We start from the raw sequence: 14,425 nt of genomic DNA, 5'->3' as shown, positions 1-14,425 counted from the left end.
CAATGAAAAAGCGCCACCCTGGGAAGGGCTTCAGGTGGCTGGGACAGCGGGAGGGGATGGTGTATTCTCGCCTGCTGTTCCAGCCACCCGATTGGCTGAGCGCCTTCCCCCGGGTGCAAATGTGTATAAGTCAGCATTAGAACACAGAAGCAATTCAAAGCCCAATGGGTCCTATGCAAAGGCCAGGTGAGGCGGTTACAGTAGGGTGTGATCACGTGGAATTTAGATTTGTAACATGCTATGTCCTCGCCATTTTACACAGTTGAAGCTGTTGCTTACTGGGTCGATGCAATATATCCAGGAGCTGCTTTTAGCTCTGCCTATTTATTTGTAAAGTGCCGGAGGCCCGCGGGCATTGGGGCGCACATACACACAAGGACAACAAAGATAAATAAACGGGACAGAATAAGGGGCGATCATAGGGTTCCTGGGTCTACTACTTGAAGAGTGTGGTCTTCAGTTTTTTCCTGACACTCAACAGGTTGTTCTCTTGTTTCAGGTCCCAGGGAAGGGAACTCCACAGTTGGGCAGCCCGGACTGGGAAAGAACTAGCAAGGCCCTTTTCCTTTTTAAATGGAGGACATGGTTGGGTGTCATCTTGAGATGCAGCATTTCACAGCCAACCCATTTGCATGGGGACAGGAAGAGCTGGAGTTCGTATTTGGCAATAATTGCTACGCCTACACCTCTGCCAGATTCCCTGTTCTTACTAAAGAATGAATAACCTTTAACAACGGACATGCTCGTCATAGGACCACTAGAATCTGTACCCCAGGTTTCCGTGATATGCATCAAGTTCCAGACCCTTTGGGTAAAGAGCTTGTGGAGATTTTGGGTGTGGTTGTTAAGTGACCTGGTATTTAGGAGGGCGATCTTCAGCATTATAGTGGATGCTGCCTGGGGAAAGGGGTTTTCCATGGCAGGGGTTGGGTTTAGGGACTACCCTGGTTCAGTAAATGAGGTGATCATATCCTGCAAAGGGCAGCTAACTTGACAGAGTGGGGGAGCTGGGGGGCAGCGATTAGTCCTACCGAGTGAATTTCAATGGTACGGGTATCTAAAGCAATGGGCAGGTCCGTGAAATCCGTCAGATACAGTGTTGTCATTGCCGTGGGAGGTAGGCGTTGAGATGACTGGACGGGCGGGTCCAATTTCAGTTTGACACATTTCTGAATGCTGGTGATCCTTTCCAGATTTTGAGCGGTAAGAAACCAGTCCATGGCAGCAGATATGCCCATTATTAACGACGTAGAGAAAGTATGCTGTGCAGAGAGAAAACCCAGTGTGCAGGGTCAAGGTTATAAGGCTACTTACTGGAGAAATCACCAGGGAGTGGATCAAAGAGCAGGCCACCAAAACGGAGATAGTCAGCGAAGACCAGCTGGTCCCTCAAAGTGCCAGAGGGATCTATAAATACCTTCGGGTGCTTGAGAGATGTAGTTCACAAGGTACGTGGAACTAAGATGGATGATCAAGCAAGATGTGTGATGCTAGCTGAGAGTGCTTTATCTTCTGCATATGTCACAAATTACAGAACTTCTTTACAGGTTACAAGTTATCAAACAGCACAGTGAAAAAAAGAGCCACTGACAAAAGTCCTAATGGCACGCTGGAACTCACAATTAGGCAGAGCAGTCAAATCAATTATTCTGCAAAATGTAAATGTCAAACAGGCCTCGGGGTTGGCAGTCAATCCTAATCAAGCTTTTCATTCAATGGTTGGTCATGCAAACATTAACAGTGAAAGACATCGCAAAAAGAAACACAGCTTTATTTCCCTTCTGTAAGCTTATTTACAGTCATCAGCATTCTACAAAACAGGCATGACAGCTTCCTTCAGAAAATCAATACACATGCAGTTTCCCACGCATTCATTACTTGAATTTGATGCAAGTATTTTCCGACACGTGTACTGCAAGTCGAAATTATGATGAGACCACCACTTACAGATTGATCTTTCAAACCCGCTGAAGAAAATGCTTTTGTAAATCAAATCTATACATCTCACCTATCCGCAAAGGATAGAAAACTTAATATGCCCAAAATCCCTTCCCTCAAATTTGAAATTTGTAGCAGCCAAATGTGATGTTTTGTTGATCTCACAGTCGGTCACCTACCAAAAACATTCAGAAAGCCCCAAGAGCCAAATGTTCAGGCTTATGCCACAGACACAAATACATCCGCTGGAGTGAAAATTGTATCCTTACCTTCGAAAGTGCTCTAAAAAGCATCTACTACAGTTTCATCGATTGCTATAGTTAGAACCACTATTACATCAGGTTCTTAGCAATATTTTACCAAGCCATACAAGGCAACATCAGGCTTACAATACATGATTATCTGCAATGTGCAAAATGCGCAACTAATAGATGCTTGCATGAAGCAGATGACACTGCACAATATCACCCTGAACTCCTCACTATGCACCATATCACGGATTATGAACATCAATAAAGTGAGGTTCAACAAATGCACATACAAAGGAAAGAGCAAACCCAAGATAGAACAAACATTTGTTTTTTTAAAAGTGTTGCCGTTTAACCGTCACATTAAAATTTGCAACAGTATAAATATATAAATAAAAATAGTCCCTTTACCCCAACGCACAGAATTTGCAGTTTGGTTTAAAAAGTTCTCTCCCCGCACCCCTTTGAACCATCATTAACTTTGAATAAATAGTGTACTATGAACTAACTCCTAATACAACAAAAGGATTTCATACTATTATTTTGGGCGACTGGCAACACAATACTATCCAGCAGGACGCACCGATTGCTTCTTACATGGCTTCACGTGGAAAGAGCAATTATTACGGTTAAGGGCACGGAAACCACCCTGGATATGGGAGAGAGGGGACGATCTAAGTGCTTTTTTGTGCAATTACCAATTCAGCTATTGCACCACTCATGATAATATACGCACACACACGTACTTTGTAATTATTTTTTTCTGAACATTGGATGCTGCATGCATGAGTCTGAGCCCAAGGGTGTAGATTGTTTGAACCCAAGAATTTAAACCATGGTGGACAGGGCACAACTATACTGGATTTCCGTAACTGTAGGGGCAAGAAACTAGAAGACCGGGCAGATCAACCGAGTCAGAGCCAAACGTAGGTGAGGCTTATTTTACGATTAACTTCATGCATGTTAATTAGAACTGAAAATAGGTTTCATAAATAGTTGCAGTCGTACTGGCATTTCAAAGACCTTGTGAAAATCATTAAGGCAAGATTACTTGAAATCTTTTGAGTTGCTATCCTGTGTCTGCTCAGCCGGGGTTATTGCCAAAGGCTTAACTCAACCCTTGCATTTTTTTCAAATTAATTAAATAAACCTCACCTTGATGGTGTCTGCAGAAACGAGAGGTGCACTGGGAACCCAATTACAGAAGACAATATTGTGCACGGGTCTGCAACCTTTGGCTCTACACAGCTGGTTTGTACTACAACCCATCAACCTTAGCCAGCCTGGTCAACTGTGAGGGATCGTAGGTGGTGTAGTCCAAGGCATCTGGAGATCCACAGCTATTAGACCCTTGTGTATAGTCAAAACACTTACCATGTGGGGATACGAGGCATTTCTGAAAAGCAGCAATAATCTCTCGCCAGTAAACTAAGATATTAAAAATGACATTCGACGAAGGAGTGCGCGTTTAAGATTTTAACATTATGTAACAGTCTTCACAGAAGGAAATGCCTTCCCACTTATTGTGATTTCATCAGTAGTCTGTTCAAAAAGAATTCAGGATTTCCAGCGAGCAAATGTTCCTGGCCCGTTGTTTAAATCCACAATAAAACGTTCATGAAGTACACCACTGAAAGAGAGGGTCATGGAGGTGGCATCCCCATGTAACGTGGACTTTGGAACATTAGGTCACTGAATAAGGCAATACAACTGCTATCTTACCTGCAAATCTGTCAGCACCCATCCAGCTAAAACGTACAATCTTTATACAATCAGTTTCTAAGGACACACGTCTAAAAACAGTTAACTTTCCAGTTCAGGTCACGGACAGTCTTAAAGGTTGGAGGAGAAGGTAACAAGTTCACAGACTGGAAGGCTGCTGGATTGCTGGAACCGCTTCACACTCCGGTATGCTCTCCCCAGCCCTCATATACATCAGGAAGAGAGTGACAGTGGCAAACGTCGCAGCATTAACCGGGAAAGCTCGAAGGAGTGTAGACGTGAGACCTCTCGTGAACGCCCGCCAGCCTTCCGCCTCGTAACTCTTTTTTATGCAGTCGCGAATTCCATTGTAATGATTGACTCCGCCAACTCCATCAGCCTGGAGCCGGGACTTGATGACATCAATTGGGTACGTCGAAAGCCAGGACACAATTCCTGACATGCCCCCAGCCAACAGCAATTTGGGAATAATATAGCTGTCATTAGGTTCACAACTTAGATATCTGGTTAGGTAGTCATATGTCAAGAAATAAAATCCAAAACTTGGAGTCTCCCTGAAGAAAGTGGTAACCATGCCGCGGTTGACTCCTCTGAGCCCCTCCTTTCGATAGATTTTAACCAAGCAATCAAGGGAATTTTTGTAATTTTTAGACTTGGACTTGTATTCTCCGGTGCCCTGAAGCTGCATTCTTGTTTTAGCCAACTCCATCGGGCAGCAGATTACACACTGTATGGCTCCAGCGGCCGCTCCGGCGAGAAACTGGTGCAATGGAGTGTCATTCTCAAGAGCTCGAATCGCATTTCCTTGTACACCAAACACAAGAGCATTAATGAAGGTCAGTCCCATCATGGGTGAGCCAATACCCTTGTATAGTCCAAAGGCCTAAAAAGAAATTAAAGAGAAAAGGGTCTTTAAGAATGTAAGCTGCACAAAGAATCACAAAATATTTAGTAATTAGCAGAGCAATTCTAGGTAAACTTAAATGTAATCTGGAAGTGCCCGTCTTCTGCATAAAAAAAGAAACAGTTACAGAACACTTCATTTCACTACTAATCTGACCTGTAAGTACAAGTCGAATCCCCGAGTAGGTTTATATTATTTGTGCCTTAATCACCAGCACCAACCAAAGCTTATGAGGACACAGAGTGAACCAAACCTCAAGTGTCCTTCAACATTTGCCCACTTTTTACTTACATCAATGACACCACTAGGTCAATAACAATATAACATATCGAAATATTATCACTTCTGCAAGTTTAAAGAAGGGAATATTGAGGCACCCTGAAATGAAGAGAAGATCCAACGGAAATAAGCTCAGCACAGAAAATCAAAAGGAGGGCAGCATCAAATGAGACCATTTTAATCACAATCCAACAAAGGAGTGACGCAGCAAAACGGTACTCCCACCAAGAACTCAGACATTCTAGGATAGCATGGTATTAAAGTATTAGTGGTGTACTTAAAAGCTTTCAAAACATAGTGGAGGACATTTAGTTGAACATATACATCCTGTGTAAACAGATGCACTTTAAAAGGAATTGAGAGAAGGAGGCTTTAAGGAGATTTCAGAAAAGTGACAGTTTTAGATGTACCTACATGATACTCCCAAAACTTTGTAGGGTGCCCTGATGTGCAGAGCACATTGCTTCGGCAGGTAGGAGTTAGCTTTTGGGAGATTAAATATCTGGTCCCCTACAAAGTTCTATTGAAATAATATCAATTCTAAGCTAGATATTCAGCTCAGTGAGAAGTGCTTGCAGCTTACACCGATGTTTGTCCGCTCAGGTTACAGATTCAAACAAGCGCTTCACTCTGTTGGGAAGGGGACACGATCTTCCTGCACCCTCCAAGGGTTTAGAATAAGGCAAAGACTGCAAGATAGAATATAAGAGATCAGAGGGTTGGGGGGTGGGTGGGTTGCAGGGGTGCCTTTAAAGGTTTCTACACAATCACATTATTGCATGCTTCATAGATGTAGTGCATATGCAGGAACAAATGCTATTAGCAGCCATACTGGAACGTAAGGGCTAAAGGTAGCAAAGTAGCCAGCATCTCAGGGGTAGGCTGCGAACATGAGGGAAGTAATTGGTTGTATCCCAGAGTCTGAGGGCAAATATCGATTTAGAAAGACTGCTCTATGACCACACGGCCCTGCCAAACACACACGGGGAAAGCCTTGGGGGGCGGGGGTATATATATATATATATATATTTTACACGGCCACGGTAGTGGCCGTGTAGTTATGGTTAAGTTGCTGTTTCCATAGGAAGAGCACTTTTTGGGCGGCTTATAACTCCGCTCTCCCTGGACGAATCCTCAAACTTTGCAAAAAGTATAAAAAGTTTGGTGACGTTTGGTCCGGGGGGGGGGGGCTATGGGGGAGTTATAAGCGGGGTCCTAAAACGTCTTTTTTCCCCATAGACTGAATGGGGGGAAAAAAACTTTGCGCAACGCTACAGGCCAAACCGCTGGACGGATTTTCACCAAATTTGCGGCAGGGGCAGGACCTTGGTCCCGAAAGCATGCTTTTGTAAATTTGGTGATAATCCGTCCAGTAGTTTCCTTTAAAACGACCAAAAAGTATGTCTGAAAGAATTAGTGATATCTATGTCCGCTCCGCGGTCACACTTCCCCCCTTCGTCCGCGGACAAGAAATGGATTGGCTAATCTGTAGTGTCATGTCCGCGGACATGTGACGCGTTCACCGATTGGTTGTGGAACAGCGTGAAGTACATCAGATTCTTTTGCTGCGTCCGCCATTTTTTGTTGGTGTTTTGTTGTATGCCGACTACAGCGGTAACACATAAAACAAGACACTATTGCACTTCTTTCACTTATAAAATACTGTTTCGGAAGACAAGCGTGGGATGGGATGCGGAAGCAGGAAGTCAAACTGTGGTGTTTTAGTGTCACCAAAGCCATACTGTAAATTGGAAGTTCATGCTCAATATATGGCCAAGAATTACTGCGTCTGTGTTAAAATGTATTTAGAATACTATTGCAGTCATACTGGCGTCCTACAGTTTGAAATCTGAGCCAGCCACCTGCACGGTTTGATGGAAACCGGGGTTCTGCACGTTTATGGGAGTCGCGGTTCTCATGAATGGATTCTCATATGTTGTTGCGAAGTGAGAATGTATTTGCATTCTGAGTGAAGGTCACTTGATGTGCTTTTTTCGTTGCAAGCTCGGTAGGCCCATGCATTCCACTAAACCCATAAGGGTCAATTGTTTTTTTACCTTGAGCAAAAGGGAAAAATAAGCAACATTGCAGGGAGTCAAAGTTTGGAACAAAAAAAAAAAAAAAAACACACATTTGATAAGGTTATGTTTTAAAAACGTTTGTAGGGCACATGAAATATCAGTTCATGCAGAATCTTTGGTGCAAATACTTTGCTGTCTGGTTTTAGATAAAACCAATGGAGGCGGTAAATATCATGTAAGTTTAATTTTGACGACTCTACACAGGACCACTAAATTTGTTATTAGCAGAACAATACTTTTGACAATATAACTGAAGTATTATCTCACTGTGCAGTTCTCATTTTTTTTCCACTTACGAAGAGTGCATATTGTCCGTGTTTGCAGGCTATGACTAGACTTACACTTTTTCAACGCTACTATTTCTGCTTTAAAATGTCATGTTTGACCACATCGCTTTGTGTAGCACTTTGCATGTTCTTTTGGTCTTTTTTGTAATGATGAGATGTAATTTTTTGTTACTTGAACATTACCTTTGGCTTTGTAACTGAAGTAACATCTTTCTGTGTAGGCGTCATTTTTTTTAAACTTATGGAGAGTGCAGATTTTCGGCGTTTGTAGCCTGTCACTAGATTTAGCCATGTTCAACGCTAATATTTTCTTAAAATGTCCTGTATGACCACTTCGATTTGTGTATTAGTTTCCACATTATTTTTTTCTGTTTTAAAATTGTTTGCTGAAGGCTGGGTATTGATACGTACTTTCTCTTACGTTTTCCAACCAGCTATATCCTGCCTCACTGTGCGTGTCATGGATTCCAGATGCCGAGTGGTGGTTTCTTTGGACGCCACCTGTCGGTCACAATTTTGTGGGATGATAGCCCCAGCCCCTTTTGTCTGTACGCTGAAGTGGCCACAAGGAGTAACATTACATGTTTTACAGTGGTGTAGGCCAAAGGTCATGGCGATGTCTTGTAAATCACTGTGCGAACAAAGCAGTTTATTGAAAACGCATACTTTGTGTAAGGGAAGAGAAGAAAGTCTGAATCACCATTAACATTTTCACCGACGGTCTCGGACAGTTTCTTGTGAAAAAAAAAAACACTTTACAAACTCTAAAATGTTAATGTTTTCTTTTAAAAACCAGTGTATTATTTCAAAATGCAACGTGCTACGTTGCTGTATGTTCATTTTCAGATTCTGCGCCACGGCACAGTTTTGTTTTTTGCAGGCTGCCATGGAAAGAGAACAGGGCCCATGTATGGAACAACCGCCTTCCCTTTCTATGGTGGCCATCTTGAAAAGGGATTTTGTTTTGTAATCCGGCCCGCCGCAGGCATAACCAGAAATCCTATTTTTTTGTAGCACACGTTAGTGGTTTGCAAATCTACATTGTTAATGGCAAATGTTATTATGTCTATGTCCTTTACTGAGAAATATAAAAAGTAGATGGAGTGTATGCCATTTTTAAAAAAAATATTTACACTGTGAAAGGTGGTTCTTAAAAAGGAACATTTACTTTGTTTACGGATGGCGTTTTTTTTTGGGTAGGACAGCTAATAAGGAAATTTGTTAACGGAAATGAGGAAAGAGGCACCAAACAGTTATATGGGGGGATAGGTGGACTGTGTCATGATGCCCTCTCCCAGGGAGCCGGTTCAAGCCCTGCGTCCCCAAAAGCGGACATCCAGTCCCCAAGGAAGGACCCAGCAACTCCATATAGGGGCCCTTTGGACAGTGTCCTGGCCCCTATGGCGCCAGGCTCATAAAAGACATCAGTCCTGGCGCCAGGCTCATTATGGAAGTGCTTGGGTGCACTTACCCGATGCAGACCATGCTGCAGGATCCCGGCCTCCTTGAGGCCTGAAAGGAACTACTTTACCTGTGGGACTAATTCACCATCCGGGCGTGGTCGGGGAAGGATACATACCTGGAACTTCTTCCAAGGCTATTTAAACCCCACCCGAACAGCCACACGTGCTTCGCATTGTTCTGCATCTAGCAGCTGGACGCTCACCGTGTCTGCTCCTGCATCCTGACTTCTGCCACGCCTGCCAGCATCCTGGATCACCTGCAAAGGAAGAGAAGAAGAGAACAGAAGAAGGAAAAGTCCTTACCTGCTAAATCCGCATCCCAGAGACATCTCGCCGACAATCCTGAAAAAGAAGACTTATTTAAAAGCTCATCGCGTCGATCGCTGCAGCGCCGCATTCCACTCACCTTTACAGGGCGCCTCCATGTTCAGCAGCGATCATCCGGATTCGCAGTCACGCCCCAGCGCCTAGGGAGAAAAAGACCAGAATAAAAGGTGAGAGGGAGAAGGGAATAAGGAAAGCTAAATCTCCATATTAAGACTTACCTGTTGATTCATTCCCTCTTCATTTCGGGTCTGCGCCGCATCCTGGCATTTCCGGACCCCGGCCCCTAAGGGGAAAAAAAGACATCAGCGTTAATGAGCGAATGAAAAGACATTACCAAAAAACGCTCATTAAAGACTTGCCTGATTTCTACAAAAGATTTCACCTCTCATCTCGGGTCGTTGCCTGTTCCCCGGAATTCCGTACCCCGGCCCCTATGGGGAAAAAGACACTAGCATTAGTACATTAATGCATGGACACAAGGGGAACCTCTTTATCAAAAAAACTTACCTGGAAGCCAAGCAAGTTTGGTTCTCACCAACCCGAAAATCCAGTGAAGTAACTGGATACCAACGCGCCCCTGCATCAGAAGCAGGATGGAGAGCTCGTCCTTCCAGACCCGAAGAAGGATACTTCTGCGAGCCAGACAAGCCAGATTTGGGGGCCCGGTCCAGTCGTCTTCCGAACCCTGCGCATCACCTTAGAAGAGGTCACAGCAGCACGAACCAGTCCAGCGCCTCCGTGGGAGTCAGGTGAGCGTTACAGACTGCTAAAAATGTTGTGCGTTTGTTATTTGTAAGGTAGGACCATTGTTTCTCACGCTCCTTCATTGCAGCAGTGGCGATGTTTCTTTGGGAAGGAGGGATGATGCCCTTAGCTGATGTTTTCAAATAACTAGACCTTTTGATAAAAGTATGTAATGTGTACTACACTGGTAATGGCTGACTACCAATACGTGTTGGAGCTGTGCAAGGGAAATGTTGAAGGTGGCCGTTCCTTCATCAATATAAAATGTATTTCCACACTGTCCACGAGGCATACATCTTATTGTTAAGTGTGTACAGATTCTCGGACACGTCACCGTGCTGTACACCAGCATATGGTCATGTGCCACTCGCCGCAAGGTGTGTAATTAAGTCAGAAGTTACTTTACATAATGGTTACGTGCCACTACTAAAAACCGATGAAATTTTGCCAAAAAACGTTCTTAAAGGGACAGTATGGTTAAGTTGCCCTACTGTCATGATCTCTGCTTCCAAAAGGTCAGGACTTACCCAACTCCCTTGGAAGCAGACCCATAACCCAGGTTCCGAGTGCCAACCAGTCCCAATTGGGACCTTTTGGACCCTGTCCTGGCGCCAGTGGCACCAGGCTCATAAATATGCCCAGTCCCAGCGCTGGAAGCGCCGGGCTCATAATGCTTGGGTGGACTTACCTGCAGCAGACCATGCTGCTTACTTACCTGCCAGTTGAGCCTCTAATCCTCTTCTGTTTGGGACTACTTTTCCTGTTGGGTGGGGCAGGAGCCACTCCCTAGGTTCAGAACACTGGAACTCTTCTGGAAAGCAGGAACTCTTTTCTTACCTAGGCGAGGCTGTGGAAGGAGACACCTAAGCACTACAGGAGGCTATTTAAACCACACCCGATGGATGAATCTTGCTTTGCGTTATTCTGCATCCTCTGCAGCAGAACGCTCATCGTGTCTTCTGCATCTGATCCTGGGCCTAAGGGAAAAAGGCTTACCATCCTGAATCCAGTCTTCAGCAACACCTATAAAGACAAGAAAGAACAGGTTAGCATTACGGTCTTCAGTGACAGCGCTTCTCTTACCTGGTCCATCGGCTGTCACCAACGCCTCGCGCTGCATTCCGGCATCTGAAAGACAAAAGAAGGTGCGTTTAAAGACATTGGGTAACTTTATTACTCACGTGCCATTACTCCTTCCCACGCCGAACCCAGTGGGTATTCCGACACCCTTCAGCAGCTCCGAACTTGTACCTGCAAGATAAAAGGACAGTTAGTGCGCATCGTGAAGCAGGCAACAAGCGCTTACTTACGTGCTTCCAGGCGCTTCTATTCCTCACACGGGTTCCATCCTCAACTCACTTCAGCCCGTCATCCGCCATCGCCGGAACCCTGCAAAACAAGAGACATCATTACAAAAGACTTTTAAAGACATTTGAAATACTCGGAACTTACCGTTCGTGCAGTAAACGACAGACAGCAGTCCTCTAAGGTCAAGAGGCCTGCACCCTTATCCAGTGAAGAAACTGGTTAGGGCACCCTGCCCCGAGGCAGATGGAGAGCTCGGCGTTCACTTACCTAAGACATCTTACTCTACGAGTCAGACATACAGTGCACAGAGGTCCAGCCCAAAGAGCCAACCGTGTGTTACACATCACCTTTGAAGATACGGTATTCGCCCAGTCAAGACCGGCGCCTCCGCGGGAATCAGGTGAGCGTTACACCTACTAAAAACCTGTGAAATTCAGTAAAAAAAAAAAAAAAAAAACGTTAAAAAAAGGGACATTATGGTTAAGTTGCAGTAATAAAAACCTATGCAATTCAGTCAAAAAACATTGTTAAAAAGAAGTTATGCTTACAAGTAAAATCTAAAACCCCCTGATATTCGCCAGTTATGGTAAGCTAAGCAACCATAACTCGCGCCACCACCGTGCCCTGCTAAGACTAACACCCAGGACATCAATGATGATGGGTTTTTAGATTTTACTTGTAACCATAACGTCTTTTTAACAACGTCTTTTGACTGAATTGCATAGGTTTTTATTACTGCAACTTAACCATAACGTCCCTTTAACAAAGTTTTTTTAAAATACACACACACACACACACACACACACACTTCGTGCTTTGAGGGACGCACTAAAATCGACCAAAAGATATAAAACACAAACAAAAAACGTTTATGTGCGTCCTTCAGAACGCAGGAAAATGGCATAGGAATATATCCCAGGCACTGATGAGAAAGGCCAGAGATCCATAAATCCTACACTGTCCCAAAATGTTGCCAACCTCACGCCCTAGGGAAGAATGTGCCCTGCAAGGCCATGTGAGGAGGGATGAGTGTCTCTGTTTGATATGATCCCCACCAGTCGCAATTCTAAGTTATAGCACCCAAATGCCTTAGCTTTAGGGCCTACGAAATTCCAAGGTTCCAGCCGGCCCCAGACCACGGATCATAAACATGTTAGACCCCGGAGCGATCAGAAAGTAGGGCTTTCCTGCCTTCACTTCTAGGTCACATAATTTGTTCTGCACAACCAATGCCCCTTCTTAACTGCTTTCCATCAACAATTTGCCACTGTCTTCTTGGACAGTGAAGCTTGGTTCTTTCAATGTTCTGTGATGCTTATAATGCGCCGGAGCACAGAGGCATCAGGGCACACATAAAACAAAGGACTAAAGACTGACAAGGCCAACAAATCATGTATGTAGATCAGGCTGAGAGTAGATAGGGAAGAGAAGTGGCAGAGGCAGAAGAATCAATTCAAATAGGCACGTCTCCAGCCTTTTCCAAAACGTTACGTGGTTCTTCTCCAAACCCATTTCGAATGGGAGGTAATTCCAAGCTAAAGTGGCAAGAACCAAGAAGAATCGAGATGAAGGGTGTTATTGGACCTGTTCGATCTCCCAGAGGGTTGACAGTTTTTCAAGTAAAATAGGAGCCAGTCCGTGTAAACATTTGTGCGCCAAGGTCAGGATCTTAAAGGAGATCCTGCGATTGACCGGGAGCCAATGAAGTTCCCTCCTGGCCGTAGTTATGTGATCTTGGCTTGACACACCTTTAACAATATGGACCGCGTCATTTTGAAAAAGTTTTAATACTGTTTTCGCTTGCTCCCCCCTAACTCAGCGTTGCAGTAGTCAATTCAAGCCATAACTAACCTCTGACCAAGGTTTCACAGTTCTTACTCTTGATATGGCTTGCCCAATCTAAAGTAGTCTTAGATGATATTTTGACTCTGATAACACTGGCTACGTGAGAGTCAGCGCTGAGGGACTGATCCATTATCACTCCGAGAGTTCTGACCTGATTGTAATGGAGTGACCATTAATCATGAAATTCAACATATGCCGCCCCAATTTCAGCCTTGCTTGTGGAGATCCAAAGATCAGTAACTCAGTCTTTCCACTATTAAGACAAAGCCAATGTTGGGTCCTCCAATTTTTTTTGATGATTACATAGAAATTCTGTACCGTTTTAAGTCTTCAGTATAGTTACCACTCAGTTCCACCAATAGCTGAGTGTCATCAGCGTAGTTGGTGAACTCGACTCCTTGCTTTATCAAGAATGTTACACAAAGGGCGTAAATACACATTTAACAGTGCAGGGGGCAAACATGCTCCCTGCGGCACTCCACAAGTGGACAGTATGGATCCAGAGGTTGCTTGGACCCAACAAACTCTTCACATTCTGCCCGACAGGAAGGAATCCAGCCACTTCACTGCTAATGGAGAGCAGCGACCTACATTGGATAATGTAGCTAAGAGTTTCACATGGTCCAGGAGATCAAAAGCTGCCGATAAATCACAAAGTATCAGTAGGCCTGCCTTGCTCCTGTCCATACAATCCATCATCTGGCTCTGAGTGTCATCAGCGTAGTTGGTGAACTCGACTCCTTGCTTTATCAAGAATGTTACACAAAGGGCGTAAATACACATTTAACAGTGCAGGGGGCAAACATGCTCCCTGCGGCACTCCACAAGTGGACAGTATGGATCCAGAGGTTGCTTGGACCCAACAAACTCTTCACATTCTGCCCGACAGGAAGGAATCCAGCCACTTCACTGCTAATGGAGAGCAGCGACCTACATTGGATAATGTAGCTAAGAGTTTCACATGGTCCAGGAGATCAAAAGCTGCCGATAAATCACAAAGTATCAGTAGGCCTGCCTTGCTCCTGTCCATACAATCCATCATCTGGCTCTGGAGATCTAAGAGTGCTTTCTGTGCTGTTATGTTCTCTAAAGCCGGATTAACGTGAATGCAAGAGGTTAGTATCTTCTAAGTGTTTTTGAAGCTGAATCCTTCTTGGCCTCTTTAGGGACTGTGCCATGGCGAAAGGTGGCATTTGTAAGGCGAGTCAAAAAAGGCGAGAAGATATTATGTTGCTGAGGATAATTTTGCTTGCATGTCATCTTTACGTGGAGAGGTCTC

General features: G+C 44.3%; 1 protein-coding gene across 7 annotated transcripts in view; it reads right to left on the bottom strand.

Annotated features, from left to right (window-relative positions):
• Positions 1 to 1,750: 1,750 nt before the first annotated feature.
• The window catches only part of SLC25A29 (solute carrier family 25 member 29), a 64,371-nt gene continuing 51,696 nt past the window's right edge, over positions 1,751 to 14,425 (bottom strand). For 6 of the 7 annotated variants that reach the window (XM_069637782.1, XM_069637789.1, XM_069637783.1 and 3 more), the window contains one exon: positions 1,751 to 4,791. In XM_069637782.1, the coding sequence (XP_069493883.1) occupies positions 4,048 to 4,758 (711 nt within the window). In that variant the 5' untranslated portion in view covers positions 4,759 to 4,791 and the 3' untranslated portion in view covers positions 1,751 to 4,047. Of the gene's footprint in view, positions 4,792 to 5,674; positions 5,781 to 14,425 lie in introns of all 7 variants that reach the window. The other variant, XM_069637787.1, reaches the window with a different exon arrangement.

Source organism: Ambystoma mexicanum, chromosome 14 (genome assembly GCF_040938575.1).
Source record: "Ambystoma mexicanum isolate Mex_15411 chromosome 14, UKY_AmexF1_1, whole genome shotgun sequence".
NCBI classification, from domain to species: domain Eukaryota; kingdom Metazoa; phylum Chordata; class Amphibia; order Caudata; family Ambystomatidae; genus Ambystoma; species Ambystoma mexicanum.
Note: the sequence above shows the minus strand (reverse complement) of the source record. Positions and strands in the feature narration are given on the sequence as shown.